Genomic DNA, 24,993 nt, shown 5'->3' on the forward strand with positions numbered 1-24,993 from the left:
GAGAGCAGACCCAAGAGAAGAGCACTAGCCTGCAGTCCATGCACACATGCTGCAGGGCACACCAGAGAGCCAATGGCCCTGAGAAGGCTGCTCCCTCCCCAGCAGCCCCACTGCCCCCACAACCAACTGGAGCCACACGGGTACCCATGGTCTCTCTGGAGCTGCAATGTGCAAGCCTGAGGTCTCCCATGGGGCCTGTTGCTGGGGGAGGGCAGGATGTTGGCACAGACATTCAGAAAGGATAAAACTGGGCAGTTTTACTCTCTCCCAGGCATGAGGACTCGGGACTTATCTCCAGGGGCCAGGCTGCAGCAGGGCAAGAGCAGGCTCAGCTGCCAGCAACTCAGGACACAGACACAGGCGAGCAAGGGCTCAGCCTGTGCTGACTGGGGATAGAAGGGCAGGCTCAACCAGCTCTCACACAGCAAAGAAACCACAATGTCAGGCTTTCTCAGTCTAGGACAAAGGCCAGATAACCCCCACTTCCTCCAGCTTTGCCACTTGCTTTAGAAAATGAAGTCACACAGGCCTCCTCTTTGCCTAGGAAAACATCTCTCTCTACAACCAGCCCCAAAACAAGTGTGCAGTGCAAAGGGCTCTCACAGTCCTTGCTCTACAGAGCCAGCTCCTATGTCTTCCTTTGAGGTAGATTGATGTGTCCCCTGGGAGGGATGGTGGCTGCTTGGTCACATCACCAGGGCAGTGTCCTTGAGGCAGCCAGCAGGTCTCTGGTTGGCTCCATCAGTGCACTTGTTGAGAGGTAAGCTCTGAGCAGGGCTGGGCTCCAGGCATCTTGTGAGATCCTCACCAGCTGAAGGGAGGCATGAGCTGCAACGAAAAGGAGACCCTGAGCTTCTTAAGGACAGTGAGAAAGAACCAAAAGGACCATGGTGCAATAATCATCTGCTGTATCACGACACAGGGACTCAGAGATAGGGCTGCCAGGCTTATCTACTCCATCTCCCATTCCAGGCAGTGCCACTGACCCCAACAAGTATCCCAATATCAGTGGGACTGCAGGGTCACAGCTAAGTCCTCCTGTCTGTGTGTAAACCCAACTCCACCCTGGCCTCAGCACAGGAACAGTGATGACCTTTCTCTTAGAACCAGAGACCAGGGGTGTGCCTCCCCTTCACTTTGTCTCATCCAGACAAACTCCAGTCCTCCACCTCTGCAGGAAGCTGTCAGCAGTCCAGCTTTGCTTGGGGAAGCTGGGAGAGTGCAACAGACCTGGAGACCTCACTGTTCCCCCAGCCAGTGCTGCAGCTGAGAGCCTCTGCTCACTGTTAACCACATCAGTGTCCACAGAAGTGATACAAGTTCCAGTACAGGGAATATCTTGTCAGCATGTTCTGACCATGACAGCTCCAAGCATCACCTAATCTGGCTGTTCTGAGCTTCAGAGCTCCCATCTAAGCTGGGTGTACAGTGCCAAGATGCCCAGTTGCACAGATATCATGCCAGCTCCATCTGTTGGCTCCTCAGAGAGCAGAGGCTTCAGAGCCTGCAAACCAATCTGCTTCTCTCCCTTTAATAAAGCTGCTTTTTGGGCAGCCAGTTTTCTACCAGGACACCAGTCCGAAAGCCACACTATGAACACCATGAACATCATGGCCAGTGCAAACTCACCCCAGTTTGCCCAGTTCCAGTTTGCTGAAGCCATTTGATGGAATGCCACTCTTCTGGAGGAACAACGACTTTGGCAATGACCACTGTGGAAGGAGAGGAAGACAACAGAATGGCTATTTAAGTCATGGCAAAAATCCCTCAAGCCTGCTGTGCTTTGCCATAGGCTGCCCTAGAGAGCTTGAGCTAGAGCTGCCTCACTGCTGCGCATTGTCACTGCCACCAGACTGTTCCCAGAATAGCAAACAGAGCAATCTTTGCTCTCTGCCTAATGAATCCCTCTGCTCAAAGTGGGAGTAGAACATCTCGAGGTCAAGAGTGGGTTTCTTTCAGAGCAGCATTCTGCTGTAAGGCACAGGAGTGACAGACAGAGATGACTCCCTCACAAGAGAACAACAGTGGTCAGAACAGGTGCCAAATATGTAGGGCTGTGGCCAGTGCACCCAAGGATATTCAGATGCAAAATACTTGCAGATCTAATATACTGTTCATGACTTCATGTTTGTGGGAAATAGGGCAGCATGGGTTTTTCCAGACTCCTGGAGGCCTTGGCAAAGAGGGAAGAAGGCAAACAGGTAAGACAGGAGCCAGAGGAAGCAGAGCAAGCAGGATCTTTACCCAGCTCTGTGCAGGTAAACAACCATTCTGTGCCTACTTTACCCCCACTTATACATACCATTTGGGCCAAATCCGTCCTTGCCCCAGTGTGGTACCCTTTGACACACCAGTTCTTCAGTAGCTCCAGACCTGGGAAGTGACAGAAGACAGTAAGTGAGAACAGCCAGGTTTACAAAGAGTTAAGCCTTCCCAGCTCAGGGCATGCAAATATGCTGCACTGACCACACAGAACATGCTATGCAATAACTACTTGAACACGTGCCTGAGTGCCAGTAAACACGGGGTAAACCCAGGGCGTTCACCCTTTGTACGAGCAAACATCAGTGCGTGGGCTGCTGCAGTGCTTGCCTTCCTCACAGGGAGCCAAGACATTCCTTGCAGCAGGCTCAGCGAAACAGGAAAACTGGGGCAACACAGGATTTGCCGAATTAGACCAGATTGGCTGTCCCCCTGAGCCCAGTGCCTGCCAACAGCAGTACCTGATTCAGGCTGCACCGGTGAAAGTTCCCACTGTGCAAATGTAGAGCAGCTTTGCTGTCATTGACCCCTTTCCCAGAGGAGGGCAGCTCAGGCAACCTCCTCCTTGCACAGCACAGATCAGTTGCAGCATCCCAGTGCATCACCTCCACCCTACAGGGATCCATCCAGAGCTCAAGATGGGCTGAGACTTCATCCCTGACAGGGTAAAGACTGGCACAAGCCGAGATCATCGCTGGTATGACTGGAAGGGACCAATCCTCTCACCACACACAAGACATGGTGCTCCAGAGCACAGCAAGGTCATTTTGAAGCAGAGCCATGTGTTCAACTGCACAGAACAGGCTCCACTTCCTCTAGGGCTTTCTGCAAGCTGTCCCCCCGCTACAGCCAAGCACCCTGCTCTTTGGCTAACCCAAAAATATTGAGAAATCCCATCCTGTTTTCTTATTTAAGAGCCTTAGGGTCATAGCAGAAGGCTAGGGTGACTTGAGAATTAAGAACCAGCAGAGCAATGGCTACTCCATTGATGCTGTCCAGCTGGCATTACTGTGGTTTTCTATAAGATACCAGGGGAAATCCTTGCTGTCCAAAGCCTGTTTCTTGGTGACCTTTCAGCAAGCCCCAGAACCTTGTAAAAAAACCCCACTTGTTGGGGGCTAAGGGGAGCAGGGCAGCTCAGATGCCTTGTGCTGGCTCTGTGCACCAGCCTGGGCTTTGCATCTTGCTGGCTAGAGAAAGAGGGGTGCTGCATGGAACACAGGGGAACAGGAAGGGGATGGGGGAGGGTGAGCTCTGCTCAGAAGTACAGAGCAGTGATGGGATAGAGGAAATCTGCTCGCCTGCTTTCTTTGGGGAAGCTGGAGCACTGAAGCAGGACCCTTGCCTGAGCAGCAAAGTTCAGGGCAGCACTTCAGTGAGGACGATGACAGAATCTTTCTTCCAGTTGATGGAAGATCATCCAGCAAAGATATTAGCAAGGCAAAGGATGACACGTGCTGACAACTCTGACATAGCCAGAGAAGGCTATGATGTTACCGTCTCTCTGTGAAAGACTGTTACTGACCCCTTTGATACTTGCTTTAACACCAGTGAAAAGTGACAAAAGCATTTTTCTTCTTTCTCTCCTTGATAGCCAGGTGAGGAGCACACAGTCACTGCAGTGGAGGGCCAGCTCCTCCAGAAGCTCTCCATCTATATCAGCTATTGGATGGAAAATCCTCAGCCACAGCCTCTTTTTATTTTCTCTAACCCTTCATGCTAGACCTCACTGACTCTCCCCAGGAAACAGTTTGTACTGCTGCCCTGATAGAGGCAACCCTGAGTGAGAAGGAATTGGTCCAGCCCAGCTATGCCTCATTAAAGGATAATGTTTTTATTAAAATACAGAATTGTGTCCTGAAAGGATGGAAATGTTAGCTAGATTTCTAGTGTTTAGAAAAAAATTCCATTTGTATGCTGACTGTTTTTCATCAATTAGAAAGCTGCAGGAGACCAGGGAATAGGCCAAATTTTTCCTTCACAGATCACTTGTCAGCAGCAAAGCCCAGCAAATCCAGCTGTTTCTCCATAAAAAGAGAGCAGAGAAACACAGTAAGAGGCCAAAGCTACAGGTTGAAGGCAAAATCCCAGTCTGCTTCATGCCCAGGGCACCTAGAAGTGCTGGTGCTGTGTGTACCAGAACAGTAATCACCTCTCATCGAGTCAGAATAAGCTTTTTGTGACATTTGAAGCAGTCTGGGAAGGTAACACATTTCCTGGGGGTTAGTATGCAGGCAGGCAGCTCCCCCTCAACATGCATAGCTCAGAAATCTCCCACGACTGCTGGCAGACAGCCTGCCTGAGTCAGGTGGCTGTGCCATGCTTTGGAGGGCAATTACCTTTGTGTCTATTCGAGTAGTACTTGAGCTCCCACTGGGTGACCAGGATGTTAAAGTAACGGGGCTGCTCGAAGAAGCGCAGGTAGCGCATGGAGATGTGGCTGGGGAACACCCGCTCGAACTGCCCGCGCCGCGAGTACTCATCCTCTGTCTCCACCAGGACACGAACGTCATCTGGAGTCAGGATGTCCAAGACAGAAGAATAAAAATCCTGCAGACAAAAGCAACCCAAGGTCAGGGAGAAACATCCCTCAAGCAGAGGTGCCCATGTGTTTGAGATCTCTGGGAAACTGTGGAAGGAATCTAGGCTCAATGGTGACACCAACGCTGCACAGAACTTAAGAGAACACCAATTCTGCAGCCCAGCCTCTCTTAAAAACACTGGCAGGAGGCACACAAGGCCAGTGACCCTACTAACCCAGCACAGGGGTCAGCTGGCAAAGGCTGTAAGAGCTGCACAGACATATAAGGAGAAGCAGGCAGTGCTCAGACTCTGTTTGGGGACTGGTGGGTAATGCGCCCCTCAGCACACATCTATTTTAATGTACAGGTAAGTCAGTGAGACTGTGTCTTAAGCAAACCCAGTTTGTTTCTGACCAGCTGTCTTGTAACCCACTGAAGCCCAAGTGCACCCCATCATCTGGCTGACTCCAGAGAAGAGCACAATCTGAAGAGGGACAGACATGTGGGACTGGCTGGGACATGGGCTTGGCATGATGATGCAAGTAACAGAGGAGGTTGTTTTGTACCTGGTCAGGTATCTTCTGCATCAAGTAATAGACCTTCTTCATCTTCTCTGCTCTCAAATGCTCAGATATTGGCTTGGACTTCTTCGAAGCACTGCCCATACTGAGGACACAAGAGAGACAATAGAGCATTTAAGTAGAGAAGACAAAGTCTTGTCATGGCAGAGCTGCTCCCAGCAACTTCTGAGAGAGTAATGACACCCTCATGAAAATGACATGGAGGAGAGAACACTTTCTCCAAGGATTTCACTAGTTATGAGATGAGTGATGGATCCACAGCCTTGTGCACCAGCACAGAACGTGGGAATGATGTGGGCAGGGAAACTGGGAGGACTCTGCCAGACCCTCACTAAGGCATTTCAGTGATCCTTCACCCAAAAGGTGAGCCATCACCTCACACTCACATAGGATGCACAAGGGTCAAAGACACACCATGATGTGATTCACAGGACATGAAGCCTGGTGGGATCTCATGTTTCCATCCCAGCTTCCTAACTGCAAGCACAGGGATGGGGGTGCAAGTACCCAATACTGGTACCATACAAGGAAGAAGAGAATTCTTAGATCAAAAACTTCCTCTGGCAATATTGAAGTACTCTCAGGACTCAAATTCAGCCACGTGCCATGGGAAGTCCTGGCCTTTTGTATTATCTGACCAGCAACCATCTATTCTAAACACCAACTTAACCTTTGGGGATGCCAGAATCTGGGAGATACTTCTTGAAAACCTTTTAACCCATCTATCAACATAGTTTTGTTTTTTTGTTTTTTTTTCTGCTGCTGCAAAACTTTAGTCTCTCTCCAAACAGAGAGAGTAGAAACTTGAGTCTGTGCCACATGGTGCTTGGGGAACATGCATATCTACTGGAATTCTGCCCGTATGCTAAAAAATCCCTTCATATGCTTTCCAGGGCAGGAAATACAGTTAAACAAGCCTGCCTCTGGATGCAAGAAATCTGGTAATGCATCATCTGAACCATGTTAAGGATCCACTTAATCCCCTGCAGGTCTTTCTGAGGACACCTGCCCTTCAGCACTTCCACTGGAAGTGGCAAACCAGCATGTGATCAAAGCACCGCAGACGAGCTGGTGAGAGCTCCCCATCTGGAACAGACCCATGTTCCCAGCTTCTCCACTGAAGGCACAGGGCACTCAGGGCAAGAGTCCCATCTTTTGGCATGCCCACACATCACTGCATGCTGGTGCTTAACCAAGCAAGCTGATCCTTCAGTGACAAATGGCCAGCAGCCATTCTGCTGCAGACTGGTTTCCTTCCAGCCATCAGGTTTGAAACCAGGATAAGCCCTAGCTGTGGTGAAACACAGAAGTATTAGGGGTCCGGCTGGACACACACCCAGGAACTAGCATTCTGTAAAAAACAGCCATGTTGGCTGTGAAGTAAGACTTTGCACACCTCCACCCATAAATTGACAGCATGTGACACCTGCAGTCCTGCCTAAAGAACTGATCACTCCAGCATTTGCAAAATAACAGGTGCTCCTCTTGCTCCAGGCTGCAGCATGTCAGTTCTGGTAAGTCAGAGGGTAAGTGGATCCAGCCCCAACAGAGCCAGCCAGTCCTCCAAGCAAACAGAGAGGCAGTAAAACTTAGCATCATATTAGTTCTGGCAGGGGGAAGGACAAGAGAGCACGACTTGACAAACTGCAGAGCAAGCACAAATTACATTGGCCTCACTTCCAACTATGGACCTGCAGAGAGGACATAAATCCTTCTGCATTGAAGAGACCACAGGAACCAGACACTCAGGCAAGGAGACAAGTTCTTTGGACCCATAGCTTAAACACCAGCAAGCACAGGCTCTCAACAGCTAGAAGCCAGTATTTGCTGGGCTCCAAGCAGCCCCCCGATGAAATCCCTCAAGAAAAAAGCCTGCTTCTCTAACAGAGAAGGAGGATAACCTGTAGGTAGAGCAACTTCTTGTCTGTGTCTCTGAAGCCACACTGTCCACACTGGGCAGAACAAAACCAGCGAGGTTGAGGAGGTCCCGAATCATCTGGCCCTTGATGGTCACATCCAGTGGGGAGTTGGAGTGGAGGCTGCAGAGAGGAAGCATCACAGCAGCCTGAGTGCTAGAATGGAGGGGTTGAGCCCCATGGCACCAAGATCAATCCCTGTGTTATCACTGACTGAGACACAAACACCAGTCTGTCCCTTGCCTTGTGAAACCAGCCACAAGACACTGAGAGAAAAATCCTGACATTAGAGCTTTGAAGGGGTGGCTTCTTATCAGAAATAGTTAATTTTTCCATCTCTTCCCAATTTTGCTAGAAATAGGCAAATCCATCCCCAGAGCTGTATGCATGGCTCTGTGTACAGCTCATGCCCACCCACTCTCACAGACAGGAGGGGCCATGCTGGTTACACTGCAGCTCCCAGCCCTGCCTGCACAGCCGACACCACAAGGCCGGATGCGGTCAGGAAGTAAAGAACAGTGCGCGAGGCAGTGGAACTGCTGACTGCTTCTGCCCACGCAGAGAAATCTCTGCCATCACCCGTTCTGTACAAGACACATCCCTCCTTGCCTTCCTTTTTTAACATGCTCTTCCCTGGCTCTAGCTGGAGCATGCCCAGAAAAGCTTTCTGAACTGCAGAGGAATGTTGCTTTCACAGACAGGGAGGGCTTTGATTCCTGCAATCTGGAGAGGGAAGCTTCAAAGCCCATCATCTTTCAGCACAGGCTACAGGGGACATTGCAAGCCAAACTCACTTTGTAGTAAAAGAAAGGCCATTATCCACTCTGCTGTGGCTCAGAATATGCTTTACCTTGGGGAAATGTTGACTTCTAAGATCCAGGGCTTGAGGTTTTCATCCAGCATGATATCAAACCCAAACAGCTCATGGCAACAATACGGCCGGCGCACATACATCTTCACCAGGCTGTTCACATAGGGCTCAGAACTGCAAGCCAAGAAAAAAAACAAACCTTGTTTCCAACAGTCAGACAGCAGAGCTCTGGCTGTTCACAGCACATGTTGACAGTTCTGGAAGTGTAAATGCAGCCACGTGCTGCGGGAGCAGGTGGGCTGAGGGACCAACACAGGCCTGTGTGTTGCTGCTGCCTCACCACATATGGATCCAGCACTGCATCTTGAGCATCCCTGCTGTGTCAGGTAGCATCCACCTCTGAATACAAGATTTATCCTGCACCAGGGACCATTCTCTCAGGCTCCCAGGCAAAGCAGAGGACCAGGTGGCAAGCTGGGCAATTTTGGGTACACTGCACCTTCCTGGCCTTCAGGCAGGTCAGGGAAATGTAAGATCTATCTACCCACTGCAGCTATTGTAGCAGGAGCATAAGTAACAAGGTGAAAGGAGGGATGTGCAGAGAAATACTGAAGCCAACAGCAGTGATACTATTTCAGTTAAGAACAAAAGGACCAGGCTGAGAAGGGACTGTACAGTCGAAAGGGCCAAGGTGCACCTCACAGACACACAGAGCAAGGGGTGCCAAGACTCACGCAATGATGGTTTTGATAACGATGTCCTTAATCTTCTCCCAGATGGCCTCACAATTAACTCCTTTCTGGGTCAGGTAACCCCAGAGAGCTTTGAGTGCCCTGTGAGAGAGAGAAAGCAAAGGAGCTATGGGGATTTTTGAAGGAATTTTGAATGAGTTACAGATGGGGTTTTCCAGTTGTTTTAGATGATGTGGTTTATTTTTTTTATCTTCTACATAGGTAGGAAAGGTGAGTTTGGTTCACATCTTTACAGCATGGTTCACATCTTTACAGCATGGTTCAGAAGGTCACAAGATGGCTAGTTACAAGACCTTTAAAGGATTTATTGACTAATAAAACACTGCTAACAAGGACATTTATGTTTTTGACCTGATTTTTAAATATTTCATCTTATGGACTCATGCTACACTGTAAGCTTTCTGAGCCAATAATGCTATGACACACAAACTTACACAAAACTCTAAAACTCTAAATTTTCTTCCACTTAGTTTAACATGTCTCTGTTTCAAATTATAAATCTATATTCTCGCTTCTAGCACCTAAGTTTGGAAGCTTTTCCCAAGGTCTTAGATCAAATCCTGTGTTTAATTTTAAGCTTTGGCTTACAGGCCCAAAGTTCTCAGAATTCCTTGCATTTTGGATTCCAACATGTAGCCCCTTGCTGCTGGTTGTGAAAGCAACAGAGGGGAACCCTGACAGTGCTCTTCCCTGGCATGGCAATGCTCCTGACATCCTCAAACCTCTCAGTTCCTAGTTACTGCTCTCCCCAGCCTGGCCCCTGGTTTTGAAGGCCCAAGCTACTAGGAACATGAATCTGTCATAGACTTCTCTCAGCACAGTCCCAAATTAGCACATGAGCAAGGTAAGTCAGGCCCAGATCTTCTCTTCCCTCCCCCTCCATGTCCTCAGCAAACCTCCCCTTCCTGCAGGCCTTCCCCCGCAGCACTGCAAAGCAGCTCAGCAGGAATCCAACAAGACCCCAAAACTGTTTTAGCTAAAGCCACTTCACTGAGGCTTCAGGGATGAAAAGAATTTCTGAAAAATGTGGTAACAACATGGTATGGGGGAGCATCTATGCTTTTACAGGAGTTTCCCATACCACAGTGAGTGCTGCAAGCTACTCTGACACTGAGCCAAGGATGCTGAGATATTTCTCAAGTGAGACCATGTGGCTAATGGCCAGGAATCCAAAGGTCATGCTTCCTGCATACAAGATGGAGTGGATTATAGCCACACTTATCTTTAACATAGGAGCAGCCAGCATTGACTTGCATGCAGGTATGGGAAACTCACACAATCCCACCTCCACACAACTGCAACTGCTGAGGGGCAGCAGACCCTGCTAAAAGTCCCAGTGCAGGAAGAGACCACCGTGAAGCAGGTCCAGGTCTAAGTGATCTGGCCACAGCCAAACATCTTCTGCAACTCCCTTGGAGTGCAGTAGCCCTGCCCAGGCTGAGAATTGAGAACTCAATCCCACACTATTTTTAAAAAGGTTCAAACACCACCATGGAATCAGAGACAAGTTCCTGGGGCTTGTATCCATTCACCCATGGGACAGCAAGCAATGGGAACTCCTGCAAAATTGCAGCCCTCCTCCCAAATGCCTAGAAACAGCACCACTGCTCCCATTCCCAGAGTAGCACTAAATTAACAGTTCTGAACCAGAGCTGTCCCCTTCTCTGCCTCCACAGGAAAGTCAAGAATGAGATGGGCAGAAGCTCCCATCAAGCCAATTTAAGCATCACCCATTCAATATCTAACAAAAACCAATCAGATTCTGCTTTAACCACATCCCATCACCCTCACAATAGGGGAAGGGGATGAATGAGCAGAGATGAGTGCAGTGTTGGAAGCAGGGAATGGCACAAACACAGGCAGGATGAACAGCACTTACAGCTCAAGCAGTACTGGACAGGATGAGTCACAAGCCAGGGAGACTATCCAGATTCCATTGACACTAACTCACGCTAAAATCACTCTGTTCTTCCACTTTCCCAAGTGGGAGCAGATGATACAGAAAGCAAGTTCAAGTTTTGGGTAAGAATACTGAAAAAAGCCTGACTTAATGGGAAAGAGAAAGAGCTGCCTTGTACCCTAAAAGCAGCACCTACCATTTGTGTCCCTGACAAGCAGTCTCATCCGAGTTGGGTTTGTACGCTGCATTCTTCTTGTTCACGCTGTAGTTGGTCAAGTGAATGAACTTGTTGCCGAGGCTCTCCACTGAGGAGGAGTACCTGGAGAAGGCAAGAGGAACACAAGCTCTCCAAGACTGAAGTGGCTCTCCCCAGTCCATGAGGCAGGCACAGACTTTGTTCTCATCTCAGAACACTCTCAGCCATCCACCAGCCCCACTGCCTGCAGCTCTCTGTCCCCACAGGCCCAGAGCTAATGGAACAAAACATGAGACAGAACAGGCTGCCTTGGGACAGTGGCATGCAATCCCACCCTCACAGCATATCCTCAAGAAATAAGAGCCAGAGTATCAGTGAGCAGAAGCACTGATGGAATTGCAACAGCCTGAGGCAATACAATGAAAACTGGAAGAAATGTCTCAGTTTCTGGTGTGCCAGCTTTTATGCAGAATGAAGCACAGACAATGTATTTCAAGAACTGCTTTAGACTGAGCTGATCTTTCATTGGAAAGGTTGGATGTAGGCAGCATCCTCTCACATTCCCTTTCAACAGTCACCGGCAGCGACCTCATGTGTTTCCACACTGCCTCTTAAGCAAGCAAGGTACAGCTTTAAGCATTATAGGGCTTGACTCCCTCTTGCCCCAGCCAAGGCAGGCACCACAGCCACAGGTGCCTGGGGACCAAGGCAGCCCCCAGCACTGCTCTCCTGCACAGCCTACCTGCAGCTGGCAAAGCGAACCAATCCCTCCTTGAACAGGTAGACCCTGAGGGGATCATAGCAAGTGACGTAAACATAGAGCCTCAGGTCAAACTTCTTCCCGCCAATGAGGTAGGGCTTTTGCAGGTATCTGCAGAAGGAAGGAAGCACATAAGGGTTAGGATTTTCATATGCAGGAACATCTCTAACCCCCAAATCAGAAGCCCTGGCAAAACAAGGGATCAATGCAGAAACCTTTTTGCACAGTATTTCCAAGTTAATCACATCACAGACAAAATGACAGAAAGAGCAGCTCTCCCATTCACAAGGAGCTCCTGCAGCACATAAGAACTGTTTCCTTCTGCTCACTTCCATTTTGAAGAGATTTTCCTCAGTTTTAAGGCACAGTAGCTTTTCCACACCCACAACGCTGATCACAATTTTCAGGAACATTTAAGAGATGCAGTACACCACAGATGGTTTTGTACAGTAGGTAGAAACAGTTGGGTATTTTAATCCAACTCATTTGATTATTCATCCCAGAGGTTCATGATTTTCCATAGGTAAGTTTATCTCTCTGCAGAGAAAGTGGACAGGGAGAACTAACAAGCAAACACAACAGTTCCCTCTCTGCCAAACACTGCAGTTTTCCTGCTCTCACAAGAATCTTCCCAGATTCAAATCAAGATGTACTATTCCACTTTTCTGCAGAAGGGGAAGGAGATTGAATATGCTGTTATTTCAAGAAAGTCCTTTGCATCTACATGCACTGAGGCTCTTACTGAACCATTCTAACTTGGATAAGAACAAATCTTTGACAACTGCCACCTCTTCCCTGGGACTTTGCTTCCCACAGTGCTTGCGTGAACTGGATAAGATTTGTTTGTCTCCAAACATGCCAAACCCCAGAGTACAGAGCAGTGGGAGCCGAATCATAGCAGAGCTGAAGCTGTCCATCTGCCAGACAGAAGCTCCAGAAAGCTCATGAAACCAAGTTGTGTCTGAGAGCCGAATCATAGCAGAGCTGAAGCTGTCCATCTGCCAGACAGAAGCTCCAGAAAGCTCATGAAACCAAGTTGTGTCTGAGACCTCAAATATCTACAGAGACTGCAGCACTGCAGTAAGCCCAGTTGCAGCTGATGGAGCCAAACTTCCAGCAGCAGGACAACCAGGCTGTCTCCAGAGAAATCCCCAGATGCAAATCAGGTACTTCTGCTTTGCCACATACTAGTAGGGGCCCAGAATTGGCCAGAGATACAAGACATTAAAAGGTCCCAGGCTGTGTGTCAACCTTGGTTTTATGTTCACTCACCTCTGTACTAGCAGTGGTCTCCTTTTGGGGAGCTGGCTCCATTTGTGGATGACCTGGATACCATTGCCTCTTGCTGATGCTGGCTGCAAAGCACAAACAAGAAAGGATCAGATCTTCTCCCTGCACCTACAAAAAGACAGAGGATTGAGTTCTGCTTTACACCTACTGGTTTCACAATCCATTTCTGTCGGCTACCTCCTTCCTCCCATGCTTTCCTGAGTGATTTGATGTCCTGGGGCAGGATGAAGGATTGAGGGAAGAAATTAAACTCCTTTTTCCCACAGCGAGCCTGCATCTTTAACAGGTTGCGCCACAGACGGTCCTTCCTTCCAATTTGAAATGAACCGGGGAAGTGGTTTAGCTGGAAAGGAACACAGATGCTATGAGATCTCTCTGCTTCCCCTACTCCTTGCCCACCCCCTTCTGCTCCCTTGGCAGAGGATACATCCCCTCTGAATACAGTGCAGGGTAACAGTCCTTGCTCCCCTCCCAAGATTGCACCCAAACTGATCCCACCTGTTCCTGAAGCTTTGCAGGGACAAACCGCCTCATTTAGAGCATCACAGCTCTTCAGAACAGGCATGTACTTGTGACAGATACCAAACCTTTGGTCCCTTGCAGGCTGTCATGCCATGAGCTACACCTGACTGTTCTGTGATCAGAGTAAGGTACATGCCCTTCACTGCACTGGCAGTGAGGGCATTGTCCCTATCCCTCAGTTTTGCCAGAAGGAGGACTGCATTGCTTTAAGCAGCAATGACTGAATTTAGAGAAGCTCACAAATAAATACAATTTGGCTACAGCCTCAGTCCATACAAGAGCCACCCTCACAGCAGAGATGCCCATCCAGCTATGCCTGTCTCTTGGACTCTTCTCCCAGTTCTGGAAGGGACACTACAGGGACAGCTGGCACAACAAACACTTGGCCCTGGGCAGAGGGGCACCCAAATTGCTTGCAACACACTCTCCATGCACATGAAAGAGGTCAGCAAAAAACAGCCCCTACCTTTTGGTGCTCCCTGATGGCTTTGAAACCAGGGGATTTCATGTGGTTGCCCCAGCAACCCAGCCAGTCAGTGCTTGCTGCAGGAAAAACAGAAAAGTCCGTGACTGAGTACCCTGCCACCCATAACTCCTACTCAACCCAGAGCACCCCATCTCCTTAGGCTAGCAGAAGTGTGCCAGGGATGCTGTACAGCTATAGCACAAAGCACTCACATTTGCTACTGCAAAGCTGCCAAAGCAAGGGCTGAGTGGCATCCAGTTAACCAAGTGGGTCATATCTTTGCAAATACGACTGGATGCAAGAACGTGAAGAGGTACAGGGTCAAAGGAATGCCTTTAATTCCCCAGCATCCTGACTTCTCTGCATTACAGCTGGCAAATGAAGCAGTTGGCTAATGAATGCTGTGCTGCTGAGGGACAGGTAGGTGTGCCATAACTACTTAGGACTTCCTCTGCCATCCATGTCTCATTATAGCCTCAAAATAGTCTGTGCAGAGGTCTCCTGATACATGCAGAAGTCCAATAAACTTCCAGGAGATCACATTCCAGAGTATGGATCATAGCTGCAAATGCTCAATGCTTCTCCCTACACTGTCCTTGGGAAGTGACAAGATTCCCAACCCTGAGAACTCTAGCTATGGTCAGAGATGTCTTCCTCTTCAGTATATGGGGACAAGGAGCAGCAGTGCTGGGCCTGGCACTACATGAGGGCCAGCCCACTCAGAGTGGCAAAGCACAGCAAACCTGCCTCACATCTGCCTCAGTTCCTGACAGCCCAGGAGTAAGCCCTTGTGGACTATGCCAGGAACAAGCCAAGAGGCAGATCAGGTCCTGCTGGGACCCACAGATGTTGGATACTGCAGGTCAGACAGGCAAAAACATGAACCCAGTATCCTGCAGGGCCAAGCCTGTATTGCTTCTGCTCTGTTCTTTGCAGGCATTCTGCCTTCTAGTGTCCAGGTGCTGGAGGCAAGGAAGGACACAATGCTGCCTCCCAACTTACTTTTGCTAACTCTGAAGTGGGACCTGCCAATGGTTTGCTTCACTATGTTAGGTGTGACACTGCACAGTTTCCATCGCAGCAGCTTCCTCTGCTCCCAAGGCAGCTTTTCCACTAGGAAAGCAAAAAGTTAAAGACTGAAGGAAAACAAACACAATACTTGGATTTACTACAGCTGCAAAATTCTTATGGTTTGCTGCACAGGCACCAGGCCTGTAGATGAGGGTGCATAGCCCTCTCTGCAGAACTGTCATGAAGCAGAAGACTCCCCAGCTGGGGGAGATCCAGGACACTGGAACATTTAGTGGCAGCCTGAGTCATGCTCCAGACATTGGAAATAACAGTTTACTGCAGTCATTTGGATCTCACAGCAGTGTTGGGTGTCATCATGGGAAGGGTTAAGGGCAGCCACTGCCTGCCAGTTCCAGGCTGTGTGCTGGCACCACCTGCTCCCTAATAATGGGCCGGCCACTCTCACCTTGTGCAACAACAGACTCTGGCTCACCTGCCTCATCCCGAGTACTGAAGTAGATAGTTGGAGGCACATTAGGGAATAAACTGCAGACAAGAGCTGGTTTGAGCACTTTGTCTTGAGCCCCAGAAGGCTGGGCCAGGCAGTCAATGCGTTTCCTAAGAAAGATGAAGCAGTAGTCAACTGGCTAAAAGTGAAAAGTAACAAAGGAAGAGGGAAGCCAGAAGGAGCCTTAATCTGGGTGTCAGGAATTTGCACCATCATTGCAATGTGGTGCAAGCAGTGGGCATCAAGGTCAGTAACTCAGTCTGCAGCAATGAGGGGATGAGTCTGCAATGAATGCACATGCCAAGTACCCACTGTGGAGTTTTTGAGTTTCTGGGGCAAGGAGTGGAGTCTTTTACATGACAAACCCTATAACCTAGTCCAAGGGAACAAGGGGTGGAGATTGTAATACATACTATTTAACACTCATGGTTTTGCTGTATTGCAGGGAAGAGGGATGGAGTTTTACCCACTATATGTACACCTTACCACAGCAAGCCCCAATACCTGGAAGGAGGGATAGAATTTGTAATGTTTCTATTAAGATTGTGATGAAGTGAAAAGTAGGGTTTGCAATGAATGTATATTCAAATATATGCCACTGCAGCCATTGGAAGAAGCCACACCAGAACAATCCAATAAAGAACAAAGAGCAGCAAAAGAAAAGGAACTACAACACACTATCACCAATCTCTCAGGCCACCCCTTGCCTCACTGAAGGGACTGAGTGTAGCTTGTCACAAAAGAATTGGAGACCAGGCTGAGGGAAGAAGAGGTGTTTTATCAAAGTTCTTGGTTTGTTTTTTTTTTCAGTACTGAAATTAATAATTAAAAGTTTATTAATTGGAAAAGGATTATATTGCTTAACACTCTCTGGCACAAAGCTGGTTTTGCCCACACTGGTTCTGCCCACACAAACTGAAGGCAGGAGACAGCTGCAAAGGTTTCAAGGCCAGGCCAGCACACACCCTGCACAAAGAAGTGGTGAACACCCGTCCCTCCTTGCTGCAAGAGGCATTTAGCCCAAGCACTGCTTCTCCCCATCGGCCCCAGAGGCCAACCAGACACATCCTGCCAGAAACAGCTGCTGGGCCAGTTTACATCACCTCTCCAAGACTTTCACAACCACATGTGCACACCCAAAGCCCTGCAGCACCCTAAGGCTCAACACTTGCTCACAGAAAGCCTTGCTTGTCTCCCAGATTAGTGATGACATGATTGGAAGCAGCAAGCTGTCAGGCAGACAGCAAAGCCTGAGGCAGCCCTGGTGCAAGATTAGCTCCCACTGCTGGATGGGCAAAAACAGGTCCAACAAAGGTCAACCAAGAGTCATGAAGGCAGGGCTCAGATGACCACAGGCTGACCAGTGCTCCCCAGAAAAAGATTCTCCCAAAAGTTAAAGAAAAACCCAAGCTCCAGGACATGCTTCTAGGATGCTATGCTGAGACACGAATCTCCAAGGAGTTTTTGCAGTCTCTGGCCCAGGACACCTCCACTCTGCTTCATCTGCTGGGCAATGACACTGCAAGAGCACAATTTAATCCAGTAAACCTAACTCAGCAACTGTCAGTGCCAGTGAAATTAAGACCCCTGTTTTGCTGCAGTGGATGCACCCTTAGCACTTCACAGGCTGGTGCTTGTAGAAAGAGAGGTAGCTCTAGTCTGCAGGATAGGAAGGAAACCTCCTTTGCCTGGGACATCTGTTCCTATCTTCACTCCTTTACCCCACATGCTACCATCTCCTCTGTCCCCATGGAGGGCAAAGATGACAGAATCACAGAATATGCTGATTTTGAAGGGACCCACAAGGATCATCCAGTGCAACTCCCTGCCCTGCTCAGCACCACTCCCAAGAGTCACACCCTGTGCCCAACAGCATTGTCCAAACACTTCCTGAACTCTGTCAGGCTTGGTGCTGTGGCCTCTTCCTAGGGAGCCTGTTCCAGTGCCCAGCCACACTCTGGGTGAAGAACCTTTTTCTAATATCCAACCTAAGTCTCCCCTGACACAACTTCAGGCCATTCCCTCGGGTCCTGGTACAAGTCTGGGAAAAATACACCAAGTTCAGTGCACTGTTCACAGCTACTAACCTGGATGCAGGAGTGGTGGAGAAGCTGGACAACACATCAGCATCGGAGGAAGAATCCGAGTCACCTGCAGGAGGAAACAAACTCAGGTTTTGTCTCCATGAGGAGTGAATGCACACAGAGTTAGAGAGGGAAGAGAGGAAACAAATGCTGCAGGGGACAGAACCTTCCAGCTACCCCTAATCCTTGGATCCTGGCTTTTGCCCACCAATTGGGGTCATAAAAACAGGGAAGGGAGCAGAGCTGACAGTCCTGCACAGAAAGGAGATGGGTAAGTTCTGGAGAAGTACAGTGGTAAGCCCTAGCTTGCTCCCAGAAGGAGCCCATGCAGTTCCTCCTTGCTGTTACATCACTTTTGGGTTCAGTACATCCTGATACGACAGCATGAATGTAAGACAGGAGGGCAGCTGTGCTGACTCCCAGCTCCCAGACAGCTCTTGCACTCCCCACATTGAGGCATGGAGCACAGCCCTCCCTGGGGTACCAGCACTCACTGTCCTCATACTCTTCTTGACTGTAGTTCTCATCCAGACCATCAGGAAGTTCTTCCTCTGCTTCGTCCTGGGGATGGCTTGGCTGCAGCAGTGACTTCTCAGCAGCAGCACTGGGACAAAGAACATCACATCAAAAGGAATGGCACATGCTTTCTGTAGCCAAAAACCCAGAAACCCATGAGGCAGCATGAGATAATGTGGGCAGACAAATGAGGGCACTGCCCTTTCCAGTGCTGATGTACAAGCACACATCCCAAGCTAGCAAGATGGAGAGGCCCCAGACCATGATGAGAATGAACATGTTCCAGAGCAGCTAGAAAAAAGAGGAAAAAGAACACCCTCTCCCACCAGGAGAGCAGGAACTCCATGTCCTCACACCTTCTCTATCCTGTATTAGCCCTGTGTTCTTTTATGAACCCACGTCTCGGACTAGGAAGGCCTGGTTCAACAGCAGGCTGGATTCAACATAAGTGCAGTGCTTTCCACTGAAGGCAGGGCCCCCCAAGTAGAAGAAACTAGAAATGCCACACAGTAATTCCATGCTATGGTTGAAGGAGAAAACGGAACAGCTTGGAGCTATCCCAAGTGCCTGTGTCAAGCTGGGGGTGCAGGAAGGTGCTCCACCCACTAGGATGCTGCAGTTGGGTTTTGCTCATGGACACAGCTCATGGTTATCCTTATGGTCACCTCATACTGCCCACAGTGCATCCTCTCCCAACACACATAGACACAACAGCCAGCCTGGCACATCCTGCTGCAGCCTCCCTCCTCCTCCTGCCTCTACTTACTTGAGCTTTCCTGAGACCACAGCCTGGGCCTGTTTCTCTTCTTCCTCCAGCTGGATGGTGGACACCTGTGCTGCCACTTCAGAGACAGCAGCAAAGTGCAGAGGATCTGCTCTTGCCAGGTGGTCCCCGGCACACAGAGTGCTGAGCACACCCACAGGATGGCAGCCAGTCCTGCAGACAGGAGCGCTGGCACACGAGGCCAGGGGACGGACACTGATCCGCTCAGTGCGGGCAATGGTGTCACAGGTGCCCCTAAGGCTCGAGTTACTGTTAAGGCAGTGGCTCTCCAGCTCTGAGTTCAGGGGAGCAGTGGGTTCTTTCTGGGTGATCTGCACTCCGGCATGCTGCCTCCATCTGCTGCTCTGGTTGGACAGGCTGCCCACACTCATAAGGCCAGAACTTTCAGCTTGGCACCCAAAGCCTCTGTGTGTGGCAGCCTGACTAGGTAGCTGCTGCACAGCCTTCAAGAGGCTCTTCTCTGGTTCCTTCTCTTTTGAGCTGTGAGGTCTCCCCTTAGCATCCTCCAATGAGCACTGATCCTTCCTGAGGACCGCACAGCTTGGCACAGGGGCATGGGAGGGGATTTTGTTTTGCTCTGACACAACGTTGCTGTTCGTCACTGTCCTGTTAATCAGGCTGCTACCAAAGCTGTCTCTATTGTCCCCAAAGAGGGACCATGAAGTAGCAGGAAAACTCCGGGTGTTTTCCACCTTTTTCATCTTCAGTGACTGCAGAAAAGGCACTTGAGCACTGCTTGGCCGTAGGAAGGAGTTGTTATTGAGCACTGGTCTACAGGAGCTGGCAGCCTGCTGACCTGAGCTGAGGGGAGAGCCTTTGACCCCAGTTGCAGAGTGCTCCTCTGCCAGCAGGCAGGGGTCCATCAGCAGGGAAGGCATCACCCTTCCCGTGGTAGATATCACCCTTCCCGTGGCAGTGCCAGTGTGTCGAGGGCTTTGGAGGCTGTCTTCAGTGGGCTGTGCGTGGCATAGTGATGGTGAGCACAAGAAGCAGGATTGCTGCAGAGGGATCCCTGAGGGCAGCAGGATGCGATCCTGGAAAGCACTCGCATATCTCTTCTCTAAATTCCAGACGGGTTTGGCCTGCTGCTGAGCGAGGCGCCAGGGCCAGCACGGCTGAGGTCGTTCTGCCGGGAGGCTGCCTGACTGCAGCCCGATGTGCTTCCGCTGTTTGGGGCCCCCACTAGCATGGTCTGGTCCTGCCGACGCCATGTAGAGCCATAGCACTTGAGGCACAGTCAGTCATCTACTGCAGCATCTTTGCTGGCCTGAAACAAAAGGATAGCATGAAAGACTCTGTTGTCCTGTCAGAGGACAGCACCCAGCCTAATGCCACATGAGGAAAGCAGGGTGGGCTGCTTTTCCTGCAGGATGAAAATCACATCTCCCATTTACTGAGCTCACCAAGAGTCTCTGGAGACCAAGTCAAAGAATGACTGGCATCTCACATGAAACCAGAGGATGCAAAGAACAATGTAAAGAGAGCCATCTGCAGGAAAGCTTGTACCCTGCAAACACACAAGGGTGCCTGACTGACCAGCCAGGGCCATGGAGGAGCAGCTCCAGCAGTCACACTGTCTGCAACAAGAGGCTGCCTGCCTGGGACCCATATGGCAGCTGGAGCCCACTCCTACAGATCTGTGTCTCCAACATCAGCCTCCTGACTCTGCCACAAACTCCAAAACATCTGCTTATTTTTTCTCCCTGCTCCTTAAAACTTCAGCTCAGTACATTACACAACTAGATGAGAACCTCAGCCCTTGCTTTTAAAAGGAACATGTTTCTCACTCTTATAGAAGAGCTTAGTGAGGGCTAAAGGCTTCCTATAGAGCTCAGGACTGAGAAGGCAGCAAGAACCAAATGCAGGGCTGTTCTAACATCAACACCTTTGCTTCCAGCACAGACTGGCAATACTGTGCACATACATCTCTCCCCACTGCAGTCCTTCAGAAAAGTCTCCTGCAAGGACCAAACTGGCAGACCACAGTGCTGCAGATATAGGTGCCCTGAATCTTTCTAGAATGAACTATTGCACCATACCTGCAACATCCTCTTGCCTGAGGAGAAGGGAAAAGAGAAAACAAACCACTAGCCAGTTATTGCTTTAACACATGCCTGGAGGGACCCTGGATACAGCTGCGATAGGAATTTGTATTCCAAGCAGGCTGGCTGGTTCTTCCACCTTCCACCAGCTCTCACACACTTGCATATTAAAGAAAAAAAAAAACAGAGGTATAAAAAGAAGGATAAGCAGGGCATCAGCCATCACACTCTTCTTTTTCTTGCCATACACACACACACTCCTTTCTCACCTGAAAGACAAGCCTCAGATGCAGCAGTTAAAGTGTAGCTTGGAGACCCTGAGGTTGCTCTGTAGCACCATCACAACAGCTCGCACCACCACAGAGCTGGGTCAGACGGACCTACACCTGCCAGACCCTCTCAGCCTGTGAATCAGCTCCAGTCTCCAGCACATACCAGGTCAGCAGCATCTCAGCCAGAGGATGTGGGAAATGGAACATCCCATGCAGGATCCCATAGGAGGTATACATCCTCAAGGAGAGCTGCTACCCTGCCAAGCTCTGCAAGGAAATATGGCAAGTGCCGAGTCCATACCACATCCATAGGGCTGCATTGCTTGTTAGTGCTTGTACAGTCAAGCTGAGAACTCCTGATGAGGACAGGGCACCTGCATCCCAGTGGGAGCTGCAGCCCAGAGGGCTTCCAAACCCCAGGGAAGAGAATTCCACAACTGAGATGTACAACACTATTCCACTGCTACCCAATCTGCCCCCAGCAGCAAACCTGGCTGTGTTGTGACATTCACAGCGATTAGCACAGAGGGAAGAAGCTGTGGCTCAGATGCCATCCCCTGCCCAGCTCAAATTTCCACCAGTAAACAAGGGAGCAGAGCTTGGCTTGCACACGCTGCCCCCTCCAGCTCACAAGCACACCCAGACCACAAAGTGACCCTAGCACACCAGTGAACATAGGTGTTAAAGAGCAAATTAAAATCCAAGGAGAATGAAAGTGTTCATGCCTAGAGGATCTGTCACTGGCATCACCACCTGCACTGCCAGTCTGGCCATCGCCTGCACTCTCACCCGGCTGTGAATGACCTTGTAAAACCAGCCTGAAGTGAAAGCCATCTGTAGCTCATCTCCAGCCGGCTTTACAGCTATCAGTGAATCATCCTGCTGTAAAAATAAAAGTGATGTGGCCTAATGAAGCTGTAACAAGGGCTGTGAATCTCACAGTCAGCTTACACACAGGTGTGAAAATGCCAGCACAAGTCCTGTGTGACCCTGATCTGGAGTGACAACGGTGGCACAGATGTGACTGACACAGACACGGGGGTGCTGCTGACAGCTGTGGCTGCCAGGGTGGAGGTCTGGGCATGGCACAGCCTTAGCCAACACTGCCTGGAACCCAGCCCACCGCAGCAGACAAAGATGTGCCGAGCTTGGCCCTTCCCGAGCAGTTTTGTCACGGAGTTGCAGAAGTGTCTGGGCCAGCACAGGGGAGGGGTGTGCAGGAAGCAGCAGCTGCGTAAGAAAGCTGCAGGGCCTTTAGCAGAGCTTTCAGGTAAGGCCTAGGTTGGCCAACAGCTAGTCACTATCACTGTTTCCCTGTGGAGACCACAGGAGCTCAGAGATAGGGGCAGGAGGGGCAGGAAGGATGAAAGGAAGATGCCCTCACAGGATGCATCCAGACTGATAGCAGCAGTCCATGCTGCCTGTCCTTCCCCCTATTCACACCTCCTGCATGCCAGCACAGCCAACTCTAATGCCCACCTGAAAACTGTCTCCCATCCTTACTGCAAGGACAGTTTGACAAAGCAGCTGCTGAGCATCCAGGAGACCTGATGGAGATGGAGGGAGGCACCTTCACATGCCAGGCTGTGGTCACAACAGGACAGCAGGTGCCACATCTCTGTAGCTCTGGGTAGGAAACACGGCACCTGCCCCCAGGTAAATCCCTGCTGGTTACCAGCAGAGAAGTTTTCCCTTTATATTTAATTCAGCTGGAGTTTTGGGATGGACAAAGGTCACAGCTTGATGCAACCCCTAGCTCTGCTAACCCAACTCTATGAGAAAGGAGCTGGACTCTGTTCTGCATTTCACAATGGCACTAAAATAACACTCTTAAAATTTTATTGTAGAAACATGAGCTAGGAAAAGACCTGGGTGAACTGGCCAGGCTGGAATTCAAACCCAACCAAGCAATTAATGGATTTTGGCTTGGACTTATTGACACTCAATACAGAGGCCAAAGCTGTCACTGTTGGAGTGACTGTACAGCTGCACTTGCTTACAATTACTCTGCCAGCACCTTTTATTGCCACACAGCTTGCTTGCAAGTGTTGGGAGGTCAGCTGGAGCACTGCCACAGCCTGTACAAATGTGACATCCTTAGAGCACAGGGCCAACATGTGCCCAGCCTCTGCACACCCCTGTATGCAGCAGTCAAACCCTTTCTTCCAGCCTGAGCCCCGCTGCAGCATGTGCTCCTCTAATGGCAGCGTGGCAGCTCCTCACAGCCCTCTTCCAAACAGGAAAGGACAAGACCTCAAGAGCCCGGGTGTGCACATCATCCCATTGTTAGAAGAGTGTGGCTGTGGAGGTTATTTTAAGTGCAGCTTGGTGATACACTTAAAATAACAAGAGCCTGTAAATGTATGCACTGCAAGCTGACCTGATAACGTGTTGTCAGCCACACACAGCCTGAAATCACAAGGAAGAGAGATTAGACAACTGCAATTGCTATTGCTTTCTATGCCATTGCAGGGTGCATACTGTGTTCTGCTCTTTATTATTAAAAAGGTTAACACATTTTTCTAAACAAGACCTGAGTTTACACCAAGTTCCTCACTTGCAGGTCTAGGGCTTTTGATTAAAGCTTGAACAAGCAAGTTAACAACAATGCAAAACAAACAGGTTTTAAAACAAAAATACATTTACAAATAAGGGTTTGTATCCCTTCAAAAAATTTAAAACTTTGAACAAGATCAACAACATTGATCTGAAACAAACCAAGTGTCTAAAAGTGCTCCAACAGCTCGTAGCTAGATACAAACTTGTGTTTCAACAGCATGGAAACAGCCCTCCCTCCCCAACGTCAGCTCCAAGAAACTAGTGGCCTCAAGGGCAGTCACACGCCAAGCCAAAGCACCTGAGGCCACCAGCAAGTTCAAGCTGAAGAGTAGAGGGTGTTGCTGGCCACAATTTGTCCAAGAGGACAACACAGCTCAGAAGCAGCTTGGCCACTGCAGAAATGCTCTTGGGTACATCAGCCTGGTGTGCTGCTTTGCCACACAGTTAAGCATCACGGTTCCCTCTCAGCTTCATTGCAATCCTTGCAGAACCACATTTTGTGTGCAAATCCAGAGGATGACAACCAATTTCTGTCCCAATCAAGATGTCGAGTTTTTACATGGCCATTCAGGTCAAAGACAAAAAAAACAAAACAAAACAACAGTGAGAAATCAACCTCTGTGAGGATGCATCAGCAAATTCCACCAGCATGCCAGGATTACATTTGTGCCAGGGTTGGTCATTTCCATTCATCAGCTCTGGTGCTGAACTCCACTCCACACTGAGTAGAGGAAGTATGAGGAGTGTATGGCTGCCTGAAAAGACCCTTTACCTAAGAAGGGCACTGCCCTGCAAGAAAAATAGAGTAGCTCAGGTGTGTGCTCCTGCTCCCAAGGTGGAGGCAGACCTCAGGGACAGCAGGATGCTGGAGCAAGCCATGGGAGAGCTGCAATCCAGACAGCACCTCACCCTGTGCTGCAGCAAATGCCTCCCTCCATGCACACACAGAGTGGGCTGGGGACTGAAGGCTCCTGTGCTTGCCTTCACAAGGGACTTTCCCATCACTCTAAGGGCACTGAAGCACAGTTGCTAGATGAGGTGGGGAACTCTGGCACAACAGGCAGAAAATCCAGGGCTATAGCTTGAGGGCACCAAGGACACTTCAGATAAAAGGCCAGCTCAGTGCTCACCCCGGTGACCTGGCTGTGACCAGACAGTGCAGGGGCCACAGCAAAGGGCAGAGCATGGAGCTCCTATTGCTGTCAAAGGATATTAACTTTTCTCCCTGGCAGACTCCCC

The 24,993-nt window shown here is 49.7% G+C and overlaps 1 protein-coding gene across 1 annotated transcript; it reads right to left on the bottom strand.

Annotated features, from left to right (window-relative positions):
- Nucleotides 1-12: 12 nt before the first annotated feature.
- Nucleotides 13-20,110, bottom strand: TTLL4 (tubulin tyrosine ligase like 4). The gene is made up of 18 exons (XM_059475739.1): nt 18,864-20,110; nt 18,076-18,185; nt 17,585-17,648; nt 15,483-15,607; nt 14,981-15,091; nt 13,979-14,055; nt 13,139-13,333; nt 12,973-13,055; nt 11,683-11,811; nt 10,941-11,063; nt 8,827-8,925; nt 8,132-8,266; nt 7,267-7,404; nt 5,351-5,450; nt 4,602-4,812; nt 2,303-2,373; nt 1,630-1,712; nt 13-828 (listed from the first exon to the last, which is right to left on the bottom strand). Exons 1-18 carry the CDS (start codon nt 20,090-20,092, stop codon nt 687-689), a joined length of 3,225 nt encoding a protein of 1,074 aa, XP_059331722.1. The 5' UTR covers nt 20,093-20,110; the 3' UTR covers nt 13-686.
- Between the last annotated feature and the right edge of the window lie 4,883 nt (nt 20,111-24,993).

The sequence above is a fragment of the Ammospiza nelsoni genome, chromosome 7, assembly GCF_027579445.1.
Source record: "Ammospiza nelsoni isolate bAmmNel1 chromosome 7, bAmmNel1.pri, whole genome shotgun sequence".
NCBI lineage: Eukaryota > Metazoa > Chordata > Aves > Passeriformes > Passerellidae > Ammospiza > Ammospiza nelsoni.

Coding starts and splice junctions, on each gene's coding strand:
- TTLL4 (XM_059475739.1), bottom strand. CDS start 20,092: ATGGCGTCGGCAGGACCAGACCATGCTAGTGGGGGCCCCAAACAGCGG. Junction 11,812..12,972: donor AGACCACTGCTAGTACAGAG/GTGAGTGAACAT, acceptor TTCCTTCTGCAG/ATACCTGCAAAAGCCCTACC. Junction 2,374..4,601: donor CTACTCGAATAGACACAAAG/GTAATTGCCCTC, acceptor GTCACTTCCCAG/GTCTGGAGCTACTGAAGAAC.